Source organism: Salvelinus namaycush, chromosome 17 (genome assembly GCF_016432855.1).
Source record: "Salvelinus namaycush isolate Seneca chromosome 17, SaNama_1.0, whole genome shotgun sequence".
In the NCBI taxonomy this organism is placed as follows: domain Eukaryota; kingdom Metazoa; phylum Chordata; class Actinopteri; order Salmoniformes; family Salmonidae; genus Salvelinus; species Salvelinus namaycush.
This window is the reverse complement of record NC_052323.1, coordinates 36,852,611-36,868,688: the sequence shown is the minus strand read 5'-3', so window position 1 is coordinate 36,868,688 and position 16,078 is coordinate 36,852,611. Positions and strand designations below refer to the sequence as shown.

The following is a 16,078-nucleotide window of genomic DNA, read 5'->3' as shown; positions in this document are numbered from 1 at the left end:
TAGATGATACTGGGTCTAGTCAGGTTATTCTAGAGGATGAGGAGAGTATAGTGGGGAAGTGTAAGAGATTAGGGGGGGAGGAGGAGGGTGTCAAGCGGAAAAGGAAAAAGGGTGTGGGCAAAGGCACAATGGAAATGTTGCCTGTTGCTGTGGGTGAGGCCCTAACCAGAGAGAAAGAGCAGGTGGTCAGGGTGGGAGATAGAGAAGAGGAGGAAAGTGAGTCTGAGGAAGAGGATGAGGAGTTATTTTTTTCAGACTCTTCTTCAATTGGCCCGGAGCTGACAGCCAGTCAACCAGAGGGGTCTAAGTACACGTTGAGAGAACTGACAAGGTTCCTGAATGAGACTAAGGGGAAAAAAGTTAATCTTGAGGCTTTTTTTCCTGATCCTAGAAAGTTTGTAAGATCAGTAAAACATGCAATGAGAAATGAGGGGCATGGTGTCCTCTCACCCAGGAAACGGTTTAGGTTGAGGAAGTGGGTCACAACAGTGCGTAAAGGTTTACCTTCAGACACTGTTTAAATGTTTAATTTCTTTCTGACACTGGGGCTTTTTGAGCTTTTCTATTGGTCTATTTCTCTGCTGGCTTTTCTCCCACTTCTTATGGAGACTCTTCGGGTAGGCTCGCTTAATATAAATGGCGCCAGAGATGCGGGAAAGAGGAGTGTGTTGGGTGAATATGTAAAACAAAAAAAAGTACATGTGTTGTTTCTGCAGGAGACGCATAGTGATGTGGTGAATGAAGTTGATTGGGGGCTCTGGTGGAAAGGGGCAAGTGTGTTGAGCCATGGGACAAATCTTAGTGCAGGGGTGGCAGTCCTTTTTGCACCGGGTATGTCTGTAAAAATATGCTCCTCAAAGGAGGTGTGTAAGGGCAGGTTGCTTGTTGTTAAAGCAGAAATTAACAGCATGGGCTTTGTTTTTATAAATGTGTATGCGCCTAACACAGGGAGAGAAAGAGGGGTTCTATTTGGGAGTCTTAGACAGGAACTCTCACAAGTAGCGCCTGAGGAGACGCTGGTGATCGGAGGTGACTGGAACTGTACAATGGATTTTACAAAAGACAGAAATGGGGAAGAGCCTCATTCAGTGTCAGTGGGAGTGTTAGGGGACATCATTAACCAGTTCGACCTAGTGGATGTTTGGAGAACTAAACATCCAAACACAAGACAGTATACATGGGTGAAGGTCTTTGGGGCTAGGGTGAGTGCAGCCCGACTTGATCGTTTTTACATGTCCAGGAATCAGAGCAATAGGCTGCTGGGCGCTACCATTCTCCCAGTGGGGTTTTCGGATCACCACATAACCATGGCTCGGCTGTCTATTTCACCAGGGCCCCGGCAGGCATCTTATTGGAAGTTCAATGTAAAGCTCTTACAAGATGCCACTTTTTGCTCAGGTTTCCAGACTTTTTGGGAAAGGTGGGGGCAGCGAAGAGAGGAGTATGAGTCTCTGAGTCAATGGTGGGATGTGGGGAAAGTGCAAATTCGGCTTTTCTGTCAACAGTACACAGCTCTCTCATCCTCAGAGGCTAGGAGAGTATTGGGGGAACTAGAGCGGTGTATTAGTGAGATGGAGGTAGAGATGGTGGGGCAAGGCAATGTAGGCCTCCAGGCTAATTTAGCCGAATTACGTAGGGACCTGGGCAGTTTTTTCCAGGTTAAAGCAAAGGGAGCACTTGTAAGAGCTAGGTTCTCCATGCTCAAGGAGATGGATGCTCCCAGCTCCTTCTTCTTTGGTTTGGAAAGACAGAGCAGTGAAGCCAAGGGTATGCATTGTTTACGGCTCTCTGATGGGCGGGTGACCTCTGTGGTGGGGGAGATGCGGGAGCGGACTGTGGAGTTTTACACTGAATTGTATAGGGCAGAAATGTGTGATCCTATGTGTGCTCAGGTCTTGTTCGCAGGACTCCCTAAGCTCTCTCGGGCACAGAGGGATGAAATGGACATTCCTCTGTTGTCACATGAACTGGCAGAGGCCGTAACCCAGATGTCCCCCGGTCGTGCACCGGGGGTCGATGGACTTCCAGTGGAGTTTTACAAAAAATTCTGGGGAATAATTGGACAGGACTTCTTTTGCGTCTTGCGTGAGTGCATCGGGGTAGGAGAGTTGCCGATGAGCTGCCGTCGGGCGGCACTGACTCTCCTGCCCAAAAAAGGGGACTTGTGTGAACTTAAGAACTGGAGGCCTGTGGCATTACTCTGTGCGGACTACAAGATTTTTGCCAAGGTCCTCTCTAACAGACTGAAGTCCCATCTGGACTCTATAATACACAAGGACCAGACATATTGTGTACCGGGACGCTCAATCACGGACAACTTGTTCTTGATTAGGGACATGTTGGACTTGTCGAGAGGTTCTAATGTGAACTTTGGACTGGTCTCTTTAGATCAAGAGAAGGCCTTTGATAGAGTGGATCATGAGTATCTGTTTAATGTGATGTCTGTGTTTGGGTTTGGGAAGAGTTTTGTGACCTGTGTGAAGCTGTTGTATGCTGGGGCGTCATGTATGGTTAAGGTGGGAGGGGGGCTCAGTAGGCCAGTCTGGGTGAGACGGGGCATTAGACAAGGATGCCCTCTATCTGGGCAGCTATACACACTAGCCATTGAGCCTTTTTTAGGACTGCTACGCAGGAGATTGCAGGGAGTGTGCTGGACAGGCATGGATGTGGTGACAGGAATAGCAGTCTCAGCATATGCAGATGATGTTTCTGTGATGGTCAGGGATGGGCAAGATATGCAGGAACTAGAGACCAGTCTGAAGGTGTACGAGGGAGCTTCATCAGCTAAGGTAAACTGGGGAAAGAGCAAAGCTCTGTTATGTGGGGCATGGGGGGATAGGGCTCCTCCTCTGCTTCCAGGGGGTTTGCAGTGGGGTTGTGAAGGGCTTAAAGTGTTGGGGGTGTACCTGGGCTCGGAGAGGTGGGTCAGGAAGAACTGGGAGGGGCTGTCACAGGCAGTGGTGTCAAGACTGGCCAGGTGGAGGTGGCTCCTATCTCAAGTGTCATATAGAGGGAGGGTGCTGATAATTAACAACCTGGTGGCATCTTCCTTGTGGCATAAACTGGCTGTCCTCAACCCCCCCGCCGGTCTGCTTGCAGACCTGCAACGCAAGCTGGTGGACTTCTTTTGGTCGGGACATCACTGGCTGAAGGCAGCAGTGTTGTACATGACTGTCCACGAAGGAGGACAGGGCCTGGTGGAACTGGAGAGCAGGATAGCTGCTTTCCGGCTAAAGGCGGTGCAGAGACTGCTGTACCATACTGATGTTGGCTGGAGGGAACCAGCATGCGCGCTGCTGAGGAGAGCTGGAGGATTAGGGTTGGACCGGCAGCTGTTCCTCATGAAGCTGGAGAGGCTGAGTACAGCAGGTCTCTCAGAGTTTTACTCTGCGGTGCTGAGGACCTGGCAGCTATTAAGACCCACACGAGAAGGGGGTGTGGAGCCTGGGCAGTGGGTGTGGGAGGAGCCTATTTTCCACAACCCAGCCATCCCTTTGAGATCGGTTCAGTCTGCCACCCTGCAGAGGCAACTGATGGCAGGGGGTGTACAAAGGCTAGGTGACCTGAGAATGCTGGGAGAGGAGGGGTGGAAAACCCCGGAGGTCTTGGCTCAACAAACAGGAATAACGTCTCTTAGGCTGCTGGAGAGATTCCTGGAGGAGGTCCAGGAGGCACTGTCTGAGCAGGTAAGGGGGGTGTTTGAGAGGCCAAAGGGAGAGGGGCCACCAATGTTTCCGCCACTGCAGGTGACGGCAGAGACTGGAGACTGGCAAGGGGGTCTGGAGGACTTGTTAGATTTTAACACTCCGAGCCTGGGGGAGTTTGAGGGGGTGGGAGGTAAAGCCCTCTACAACCTCTGCGTTAAGGTTAGGAACATTCGGAGCCTAACAGGAGTGAAGGCACATCAGTGGCAGGGGGTATGTGGGGTGGAGAGTATGGTGGGTTTTAGATGGAGGGCGCTCTATAAACCCCCAGTACCAAAGAGGTCAGGGGACCTCCAGTGGAGGGTTCTTCATGGAGCCCTGGCCACTAACAGCTGGTTGGCACGGGTTGATCCGGGAATTGGGCAGGGGTGTCCTTTCTGTCAAATGAAAGAAACTGTGATTCATGTGTTTTCTGTGTGCACCAGGTTAATGCCATTAATGTCTCTGTTGGAATGTCTGTGTGAGAGGTTGGGGGTGGTTTTTGCTGTTGGGATGTTTATAATGGGATACAGGTATTCGAGTAAGGAGAAAGAAAAATGTGTTTTGTTGAATTTTCTGTTTGCTCAGGCGAAGTTAGCTATTTGGCTAACAAGGAGAAACAGGGTCAAAGGTGGGGGGATAACAGACCCTTTACTACTGTTTAATGGGATGGTCTCTGCGCGCCTTAGGGTTGAGTTTGAGTTCTATAAAATGATAAAATGTGTGGAGATGTTTGAGGAGATATGGTGTGTTGGGGGGGCTGTATGTACAGCTGGGGAAGATGTTTTGGATATACGGTTGTAGGAGAGGGTATTGTTTTTGTGTATGGTGATTTGTATCATGTGGTAGATGGTAAGGTGAGTAGGGTACATGTATGCAGTACAGGCTATATTTTGTTTTTTTATTTTAGGGGGGGGAGGGTGGCGAGTTTGAAATGAAATGAGAATGTTTCAGTAAAGAAAGACAAAAAGTCAAAGTCTCTCTCTCTCTCTCTCTCTCTCTCTCTCTCTCTCTCTCTCTCTCTCTCTCTCTCTCTCTCTCTCTCTCTCTCTCTCTCTCTCTCTCTCTCTCTCTCTCTCTCTCTCTCTCTCTCTCTCTCTCTCTCTCTCTCTCTCTCTCTCTCTCTCTCCCTCCCCCCCCCCCCCCCCCCTCCCTCCCTCCCTCCCTCCCTCCTCTGGTGCTCCATGAAATGATAGATGTTCCAGGTGCCAGTCTAAAGCTCTTTCCTCTCCTCTCATCCTTCTCTCCCTTTCTGCAGGTGCTCCATGAGATGATAGATGTTCCAGGGACCAGTCTGAAGCTGTGCTACCTGAGCTCCAGGACGTCTGGCTACCACAGCCTGCTGAAGGTGACCATGACCCCAGCCATGGTGTCTCTGGGCCTGCTCAAAGTCCATCTGATGGTGGCTGTGGAGGGACATCTCTTCCAGAAGTGGTTCCACGCCTCGCCCAACCTGGCCTACACCTACATTTGGGATAAAACAGATGCCTATGGACAGAGAGTCTACGGGCTGTCGGAAGCTGTCGGTGAGTGTGTATAGACAGAGTGTGTGTGTGCGTGCGTATGTGTGTGTGTGTGTGTGTCTGTCTGTGAGCAGTAATAGCTCTGAGGGTGCCGAGGCCCCCAACTCGCTTCACTAACTGCTAACTCTGCTTGACAGCTAATAACCCTTCACCACGGTTACAGCTGCCGTGGTTACGTCTGAGTGACAGGAGGAGAGGAGAGTTTAAATGCCACCCAGGGCTTAGAGTGTCAAGTCTGTCATCTCTTAGAACAGACAAGAGTGTACCGGCCCTCCAATGTAGCTGATTCATTAGATAACCAACGTTACTTGAATTTGAATAGATATATTTTGAAGGGGACAATGCACCTATATTTGCAGTCCCTACAGCAGCTAGCTGCCTTCAACTAATATGTGTTTTTATGCCAATCAAGCGTTGGTGATATGACAACATTTCAACACTGTTGCATAATGGGAGAGAAATTGATCTGTCACAGAACTGTCTGTTGGGACAGTGAACACCCACGATGTTAATTGGGTTATGGGCTTAACGAAGTGTAAGTGGGATCAGAGGAGAAAGGGTCTGGTCTGGACAAGTCTAGTCTGGACAGGTCTGGTCTGGTCTAGTCTGGACAGGTCTGGACAGGTGTGGTCTGGTCTAGTCTGGACAGGTCTAGACAGGTCTGGTCTGGACAGGTCTAGTCTGGACAGGTCTGGACAGGTCAGGTCTGGACAGGTCAGGTCTGGACAGGTCAGGTCTGGACAGGTCTGGTCTGGACAGGTCTAGTCTGGACAGGTCTGGTCTGGACAGGTCTGGTCTGGACAGGTCTGGTCTGAACAGGTCTGGTCTGAACAGGTCAGGTCTGGACAGGTCAGGTCTGGACAGGTCTAGTCTGGACAGGTCTAGTCTGGACAGGTCTGGACAGGTCAGGTCTGGACAGGTCTGGTCAGGTCTGGTCTGGACAAGTCTAGTTTGGACAGGTCTGGTCTGGACAGGTCAGGTCTGGACAGGTCTGGTCTGGACAGGTCTAGTCTGGACAGGTCTGGTCTGAACAGGTCAGGTCTGGACAGGTCTAGTCTGGACAGGTCTAGTCTGGACAGGTCTAGTCTGGACAGGTCTAGTCTGGACAGGTCAGGTCTGAACAGGTCTGGTCTGGACAAGTCTATTCTGGACAGGTCTAGTCTGGACAGGTCTGGTTTGGTCAGGTCTGGTCTGGACAGGTCTGGTCTAGTCTGGACAGGTCTAGTCTGGACAGGTCTAGTCTGGACAGGTCTAGTTTGGACAGGTCTGGCCTGAACAGGTTTGGTCAGGTAAGGTCTGGTCTGGAAAGGTCTGGTCTGGACAGGTCTGGTCTGGTCTAGACAGGTCTGGACAGGTCTTGTCTGGTCTGGACAGGACAGGTCTGGACAGGTCTGGTCTGGTCTGGACTGGTCTGGACAGGTCTGGTCTGGACTGGTCTGTACAGGTCAGGTCAGGTCTGGTCTGGACTGGTCTGGTCTGGACTGGTCTGGTCTGGACAGGTCTGGTCTGGACAGATCTGGTCTGGACAGGTCTGGTCTGGTCTAGACAGGGGTGCTAAAGAATAAAAGCTGTGCTACCATTATTGGACTCATACTTCCTGTATGTGGGTTAGCTCTTGGGTAGCTATAGCTGTAAATATAACAATTATACATGGAACTGCAGCTCACTTTACTTTGTTACTGTCTGTCTGTTTGTCTGTCTGGTTGTCTGTCTGTTTGTCTGTCTGGTTGTCTGTCTGTTTGTCTGTCTGGTGTCTGTCTGGTTGTTTGTCCTGAGCATTAAAGAGTTGCTTGTCTCCATAATACTTTGTTTATTAACTATATTTTCTCTCACTCCCACTTTCCTTTCTTTCTCCCCCTGCCCCCCCTCTCCCACTCTCTCTCTCTATCATTCTCTCCCTTCTCTCCCTTCTCTCTCGCTCTCTTTGTCCCCCCTCTCCTCCTCTCTCTCTCTCTTTGTCACCCCCTCTCTGTCCCCCTCTCCTCTCCCCCATCGCTCTCTCTCTTTCTCCCCCCTCTCATCCCCCCTCTCTCTCTCTGTCCTTCTCTCCCCCTCTCTCTTTCTCCCACCTCTCTCTTTCTGCCCCCCCTCTCTCTCCCCCATCTCTCTCTCTCTTTATCACTCCCCTCTCTATCTCTCTCTTTCTCCCCCTCTCTCTCCCCCTCTCTCTCTTTTCCCCCCTCTCCTCTCCACCTCTCGCTCTCCCCCTCTCTCTCCCCCCTCTCTCTTTCTCCCCCTCTCTCTTTCTCTCTCCTCTCCTCTCCCCTCTCTCTCTCTCCCCCATCTCTCTCTCTTTCTCCCCCATCTCTCTCCCCCTCTCCTCTCCCCCTCTCTCTCTCTCTCCCCCTCTATCTCTCTCTTTATCACTCCCCCTCTCTCTCTCTTTCTCCCCCCTCTCTCTTCCCCCCCTCTCCTCTCCCCCTCTCGCTCTCTCTCTCTCTTTCTCCCCCTCTCTCTTTCTCCCCCATCTCTCTCCCCCTCTCCTCTCCCCTCTCTCTTTCTCTCTCCCCTCTCTCTCCTTTCCCCCTCTCGCTCTCTCTCTCTCTTTCTCCTCCCCTCTCTCTTTCTCCCCCTCTCTCTTTCTCTCTCCTCTCCCCTCTATCTCTCTCTCTCTCCCATCTCTCTCTCTTTCTCCCCCATCTCTCTCCCCCTCTCCCCCATCGCTCTCTCTCTTTCTCCCCCCTCTCATCCCCCCTTTCTCTCTCTGTCCTTCTCTCCCCCTCTCTCTTTCTCCCACCTCTCTCTTTCTGCCCCCCCTCTCTCTCCCCCATCTCTCTCTCTCTTTATCACTCCCCCCTCTCTCTCTCCCCCCTCTATCTCTCTCTATCGCTCTCTTTATCACTCCCCCCTCTATCTCTCTCTTTCTCCCCCTCTCTCTCCCCCTCTCTCTCCCCCCTCTCTCTCTTTTCCCCCCTCTCCTCTCCCCCTCTCGCTCTCCCCCTCTCTCTCCCCCCTCTCTCTTTCTCCCCCTCTCTCTTTCTCTCTCCTCTCCTCTCCCCTCTCTCTCTCTCCCCCATCTCTCTCTCTTTCTCCCCATCTCTCTCCCCCTCTCCTCTCCCCCTCTCTCTCTCTCCCCCTCTATCTCTCTCTTTATCACTCCCCCTCTCTCTCTCTTTCTCCCCCCTCTCTCTTCCCCCCCTCTCCTCTCCCCCTCTCGCTCTCTCTCTCTCTTTCTCCCCCCTCTTTCTTTCTCCCATCTCTCTCCCCCTCTCCTCTCCCCCTCTCTCTTTCTCTCTCCCCTCTCTCTCCTTTCCCCCTCTCGCTCTCTCTCTCTCTTTCTCCTCCCCTCTCTCTTTCTCCCCCTCTCTCTTTCTCTCTCCTCTCCCCTCTATCTCTCTCTCTCTCCCATCTCTCTCTCTTTCTCCCCCCTCTCTCTCCCCCTCTCCCCCCCTCTCTCTCTCTCTCTCCCCCCTCTCCTCTCCCCCCCTATGTCTCCCCCTCTCTCTTTCTCTCTCCCCCTATGTCTCTCCCTCTCTCTTTCTCTCCCCCTCTTTCTCCCCTCTCTTTCTCTCTCCCCCTCTCCCCCCCCTCTCTCTCTCTTTCTCCCCCCCTCTCCTCTCCCCCCCTCTTTCTCTCCCTCTCTTTCTCCCCTGTCATGCTCTCTCCCCCTCTCCCCCCCTCTCTCTCCCCCTCGCTCTCTCTCCATAGTGTCGGTGGGGTATGAGTATGAGTCATGTGCCAGTCTGATCCAATGGGAGAAGAGGACAGTAGTACTTCAGGGCTTTGAACTGGACCCTTCTAATCTGGGAGGCTGGTCTCTGGATAAACACCATATCCTCAACACACACAGCAGTATGTTTCAATATACTGTACATGTACACTGAACACAATATAAACGTAGTTTAAACGTAGTTTAAATATACTGTACATGTATACTGAACACAATATAAACGTAGTTTAAACGTAGTTTAAATATACTGTACATGTACACTGAACACAATATAAACGTAGTTTAAACGTAGTTTAAATATACTGTACATGTATACTGAACACAATATAAACGTAGTTTAAACGTAGTTTAAATATACTGTACATGTACACTGAACACAATATAAACGTAGTTTAAACGTAGTTTAAATATACTGTACATGTATACTGAACACAATATAAACGTAGTTTAAACGTAGTTTAAATATACTGTACATGTATACTGAACACAATATAAACGTAGTTTAAACGTAGTTTAAATATACTGTACATGTATACTGAACACAATATAAACGTAGTTTAAATATACTGTACATGTATACTGAACACAATATAAACGTAGTTTAAACGTAGTTTAAATATACTGTACATGTATACTGAACACAATATAAACGTAGTTTAAACGTAGTTTAAATATACTGTACATGTACACTGAACACAATATAAACGTAGTTTAAACGTAGTTTAAATATACTGTACATGTATACTGAACACAATATAAACGTAGTTTAAATATACTGTACATGTATACTGAACACAATATAAACGTAGTTTAAACGTAGTTTAAATATACTGTACATGTATACTGAACACAATATAAACGTAGTTTAAACGTAGTTTAAATATACTGTACATGTACACTGAACACAATATAAACGTAGTTTAAACGTAGTTTAAATATACTGTACATGTATACTGAACACAATATAAACGTAGTTTAAACGTAGTTTAAATATACTGTACATGTATACTGAACACAATATAAACGTAGTTTAAACGTAGTTTAAATATACTGTACATGTACACTGAACACAATATAAACGTAGTTTAAACGTAGTTTAAATATACTGTACATGTATACTGAACACAATATAAACGTAGTTTAAACGTAGTTTAAATATACTGTACATGTATACTGAACACAATATAAACGTAGTTTAAACGTAGTTTAAATATACTGTACATGTATACTGAACACAATATAAACGTAGTTTAAATATACTGTACATGTATACTGAACACAATATAAACGTAGTTTAAACGTAGTTTAAATATACTGTACATGTATACTGAACACAATATAAACGTAGTTTAAACGTAGTTTAAATATACTGTACATGTACACTGAACACAATATAAACGCAACATGCAACAATTTCAACGGTTTTACTGAGTTATACTGTTCATATGAGGAAATCAGTCAATTGCAATAAATTAATTAGGGCCTAATCTATGGATTTCACATGACTGGGCAGGGGCATAGGCCCACCCAATTGGGAGCCAGGCCCACTCACTGTAGAGCCAGGCCCAGCCTTACAGAAAGAAATACTCCTCAGTTTCATCAGCAGTCAAGTGGCAGGTCTCAGACGATCCAGCAGGTGAAGAAGCCGGATGTGGAGGTCCTGGGCTGGGGTGGTTACACGTGGCCTGTGGTTGTGACGCCGGTTGGCAGTGTTGTAATACTCAAGACCAGTCTCGAGACCACATAGGGTGTTTCGGTCTTGTCTCGGTGTCAGTGTCACATTTTTACTCGTTCTTGACTCGGTCTTGACTCACACTCAGACAGTGAGGACACATCATTCTTACCCAGACCAGCCGAGGCCAACAGACTAAACAACTCATAATTATCAGTTTCTTTCAGTCAGCGCATAAAAGCACCAAAACAATGTCAAATATACTCCTTTCTTGAAACCTGGATATCTTATGGCCTATTGAAACCTGGATATCGTATGGCCTATTGAAACCTGGATATCTTATGGCCTATTGAAACCTGGATATCTTATGGCCTATTGAAACCTGGATATCTTATGGCCTATTGAAACCTGGATATCTTATGGCCTATTGAAACCTGGATATCTTATGGCCTATTGAAACCTGGATATCTTATGGCCTATTGAAACCTGGATATCTTATGGCCTATTGAAACCTGGATATCTTATAGCCTATTGAAACCTGAATATCTTATGGCCTATTGAAACCTGGATATCTTATGGCCTATTGAAACCTGGATATCTTATGGCCTATTGAAACCTGGATATCCTATGGCCTATTGAAACCTGAATATCTTATGGCCTATTGAAACCTGGATATCTTATGGCCTATTGAAACCTGAATATCTTATGGCCTATTGAAACCTGAATATCTTATGGCCTATTGAAACCTGGATATCTTATGGCCTATTGAAACCTGAATATCTTATGGCCTATTGAAACCTGGATATCTTATGGCCTATTGAAACCTGAATATCTTATGGCCTATTGAAACCTGGATATCTTATGGCCTATTGAAACCTGGATATCTTATGGCCTATTGAAACCTGGATATCTTATAGCCTATTGAAACCTGGATATCTTATGGCCTATTGAAACCTGAATATCTTATGGCCTATTGAAACCTGAATATCTTATAGCCTATTGAAACCTGGATATCGTATGGCCTATTGAAACCTGGATATCTTATGGCCTATTGAAACCTGGATATCTTATAGCCTATTGAAACCTGGATATCCTACTTTACTTATAACATTACTGTCATTCGCTTTAATTGAAAAATATCCTCAAACTCTGTCCAATTTCCTTAACCCGCTGGTAGGAAAGAGTGAGGGAAATTGTTGGAAAGGTGAGAGCTCACTATTAGTAAAGGGGAGACAGGATGAAATTGTAATTCTTTCTATCTATTATAGACAAGTTTGCACAGTGGTACACCTATTGAACCTAGGCATTCAGCGTGTGACAGGTTAGTACAGTGGTGAACCTATTGGGCCTCGGTCTTCAGTGGTGGACCTATTGGACCTGGCATATTACATAATTTATGCAGCTGCATACAATACATGTTTGGACTCACCTGGTTGTGCTGTGCTCACTTGAACAGGAAGGTGGAGCGGTGGTCCTTCATGGGAAAATGTTGTCATCAAACTTTGTCATCAAAGTCTGGCATTCTCTGGATTTATGGAGCTTTCAAGACAACTGGGAACTCTGGGGAAAACAAAGTTGAATCATGACTTCAGTGGTCTCCAGGTCAGAGCTCTAGAAAGAGGCCTGAGTTCCTGACTTGAAATTCTGAGTTGGATGACCGTTCAAAACGTATTTTTCCAAAACTTCTGGGATCTTTTATTTCAGCTCATGAAATATAGGCCAACACTTTACATGTTGCGTTTATATTTTTGTTCATTATACACACACACACACACACACACACACACACACACACACACACACACACACACACACACACACACACACACACACACACACACACACACACACCGTCATCTCAACACACACACACACACACACCGTCATCTCAACACACACACACACACACACCGTCATCTCAATACACACACAAACACACACCGTCATCTCAACACACATACACACCATCTTCTCAACATCACATACACACATTTAATTTGGCAGAATTAATAGTATGTGGGGTTTTTTCTCAAACAAAAGGAATGAATTAATCTCTCCATCCCTCCCTCCCTGTCTTCCTCCCTCTCCCTCCCTCCCTCCCTCCCTCCCTCCCTCCCTCCCTCCCTTCGTCCTGTCCAGGTATCCTCCATAAGGGTAGTGGTGAGAACGTGTTTGTGTCAGAGCAGCCCCCTGTGATCAGCAGTGTAATGGGGAATGGACGTCGACGTTCTATCTCCTGTCCCAGCTGTAACGGCCTCGCCGACAGCAACAAGCTACTGGCACCTGTAGCCCTGGCAACAGGCATCGACGGGAGCCTCTATGTGGGAGACCTGAACTTCGTACGCAGGGTCTACCCCTCGCTCAATACCACGGGCATACTGGAACTGAGGTATGGATGGAGGGAGGAGAGAAGAAGATGGGGGAGAAGTCAGGTTGGGAGAGGAGAGGAGTGGGATGAGGTGGGAGGAGATGGGGAGAGAAAAGGTAAAGGAGAGAGGAAGAGAGTGGGACTGGTGGGAGGAGGGGTGATGGAGGAAAGGGAATGAGAGGGGGAGAAGAGGAGGAGAAGTGAGGGAGGAGGGGAGGGGGAGAGGAGAGGAGGAAGAGAGTGGGACTGGTGGGAGGAGGGGTGATGGAGGAAAGGGAATGAGAGGGGGAGAAGAGGAGGAGAAGTGAGGGAGGAGGGGAGGGGGGGGAGGAGAGGAGGAGTGAAGGAAAAGAGGAGAGGAGGAGGGAGAGGACAGAGGAGAGGAATAGTGTGTAGGATATAGACCATGTTGGATGAGATTCAGTGAGGTTGTAATGAAAGCAGGGAGGGCTCGGGGGACAGTGTGATTGAAGTAGAATTATACACTGCACTAGTTCTTATATCTCCTGGGTGTTTTTATCCATATTTAACTATGCTGTTCCCTTCACCGCTCCACTGCTAACTCTCTCTGTCGTTCTGTTGTTCCTCCACCGCTCCACTGCTAACTCTCTCTGTCGTTCTGTTGTTCCTCCTCCGCTCCACTGCTAACTCTCTCTGTCGTTCTGTTGTTCCTCCACCGCTCCACTGCTAACTCTCTCTGTCGTTCTGTTGTTCCCTTCACCGCTCCACTGCTAACTCTCTCTGTCGTTCTGTTGTTCCTCCACCGCTCCACTGCTAACTCTCTCTGTCATTCTGTTGTTCCTCCACTGCTAACTCTCTCTGTCGTTCTGTTGTTCCTCCACAGCTAACTCTCTCTGTCATTCTGTTGTTCCTCCACTGCTAACTCTCTCTGTCGTTCTGTTGTTCCTCCACTGCTAACTCTCTCTGTCGTTCTGTTGTTCCCTTCACCACTCCACTGCTAACTCTCTCTGTCATTCTGTTGTTCCTCCACTGCTAACTCTCTCTGTCGTTCTGTTGTTCCTCCACAGCTAACTCTCTCTGTCATTCTGTTGTTCCTCCACTGCTAACTCTCTCTGTCATTCTGTTGTTCCTCCACCGCTCCACTGCTAACTCTCTCTGTCGTTCTGTTGTTCCTCCACTGCTAACTCTCTCTGTCGTTCTGTTGTTCCTCCACAGCTAACTCTCTCTGTCGTTCTGTTGTTCCTCCACAGCTAACTCTCTCTGTCGTTCTGTTGTTCCTCCACAGCTAACTCTCTCTGTCGTTCTGTTGTTCCTCCACAGCTAACTCTCTCTGTCGTTCTGTTGTTCCTCCTCCGCTCCACTGCTAACTCTCTCTGTCATTCTGTTGTTCCTCCTCCGCTCCACTGCTAACTCTCTCTGTCGTTCTGTTGTTCCTCCTCCGCTCCACAGCTAACTCTCTCTGTCGTTCTGTTGTTCCTCCTCCGCTCCACTGCTAACTCTCTCTGTCGTTCTGTTGTTCCTCCACAGCTAACTCTCTCTGTCGTTCTGTTGTTCCTCCTCCGCTCCACTGCTAACTCTCTCTGTCATTCTGTTGTTCCTCCTCCGCTCCACTGCTAACTCTCTCTGTCATTCTGTTGTTCCTCCACTGCTAACTCTCTCTGTCATTCTGTTGTTCCTCCTCCGCTCCACTGCTAACTCTCTCTGTCGTTCTGTTGTTCCTCCACCACTCCACTGCTAACTCTCTCTGTCATTCTGTTGTTCCTCCACTGCTAACTCTCTCTGTCATTCTGTTGTCCCTCCACCGCTCCACTGCTAACTCTCTCTGTCGTTCTGTTGTTCCTCCTCCGCTCCACTGCTAACTCTCTCTGTCGTTCTGTTGTTCCTCCTCCGCTCCACTGCTAACTCTCTCTCTGTCGTTCTGTTGTTCCTCCACTGCTAACTCTCTCTGTCATTCTGTTGTTCCTCCACTGCTAACTCTCTCTGTCGTTCTGTTGTTCCTCCACCGCTCCACTGCTAACTCTCTCTGTCGTTCTGTTGTTCCTCCACTGCTAACTCTCTCTGTCATTCTGTTGTTCCTCCACTGCTAACTCTCTCTGTCATTCTGTTGTTCCTCCACTGCTAACTCTCTCTGTCATTCTGTTGTTCCTCCACTGCTAACTCTCTCTGTCGTTCTGTTGTTCCTCCACCGCTCCACTGCTAACTCTCTCTGTCGTTCTGTTGTTCCTCCACTGCTAACTCTCTCTGTCATTCTGTTGTTCCTCCACAGCTAACTCTCTCTGTCGTTCTGTTGTTCCTCCACTGCTAACTCTCTCTGTCATTCTGTTGTTCCTCCACTGCTAACTCTCTCTGTCGTTCTGTTGTTCCTCCACCGCTCCACTGCTAACTCTCTCTGTCGTTCTGTTGTTCCCTTCACCGCTCCACTGCTAACTCTCTCTCTGTCGTTCTGTTGTTCCTCCTCCGCTCCACTGCTAACTCTCTCTGTCGTTCTGTTGTTCCTCCACCGCTCCACTGCTAACTCTCTCTGTCGTTCTGTTGTTCCTCCACCGCTCCACTGCTAACTCTCTCTCTGTCATTCTGTTGTTCCTCCACCGCTCCACAGCTAACTCTCTCTGTCATTCTGTTGTTCCTCCACCGCTCCACTGCTAACTCGCTCTGTCGTTCTGTTGTTCCTCCACCACTCCACTGCTAACTCTCTCTGTCATTCTGTTGTTCCTCCACTGCTAACTCTCTCTGTCATTCTGTTGTTCCTCCACCGCTCCACTGCTAACTCTCTCTGTCGTTCTGTTGTTCCTCCACTGCTAACTCTCTCTGTCGTTCTGTTGTTCCTCCACTGCTAACTCTCTCTGTCATTCTGTTGTTCCTCCACCGCTCCACTGCTAACTCTCTCTGTCGTTCTGTTGTTCCTCCTCCGCTCCACTGCTAACTCTCTCTCTGTCGTTCTGTTGTTCCTCCTCCGCTCCACTGCTAACTCTCTCTGTCGTTCTGTTGTTCCTCCTCCGCTCCACTGCTAACTCTCTCTGTCGTTCTGTTGTTCCTCCTCCGCTCCACTGCTAACTCTCTCTCTGTCGTTCTGTTGTTCCTCCACAGCTAACTCTCTCTGTCATTCTGTTGTTCCTCCACTGCTAACTCTCTCTGTCATTCTGTTGTTCCTCCACCGCTCCACTGCTAACTCTCTCTCTGTCATTCTGTTGTTCCTCCTCC

At 48.3% G+C, this 16,078-nt stretch overlaps 1 protein-coding gene across 1 annotated transcript in view; it reads left to right on the top strand.

Moving 5' to 3' along the window:
• Window positions 1-16,078, top strand: part of LOC120062099 (teneurin-2-like) — a 338,488-nt gene that overhangs the window by 297,597 nt on the left and 24,813 nt on the right. Inside the window, exons 17-19 of the mRNA XM_039011910.1 lie at window positions 4,942-5,209; window positions 8,855-8,998; window positions 12,688-12,937. Coding sequence (XP_038867838.1) covers window positions 4,942-5,209; window positions 8,855-8,998; window positions 12,688-12,937 — 662 coding nt within the window. The remainder of the gene's footprint in view (window positions 1-4,941; window positions 5,210-8,854; window positions 8,999-12,687; window positions 12,938-16,078) is intronic.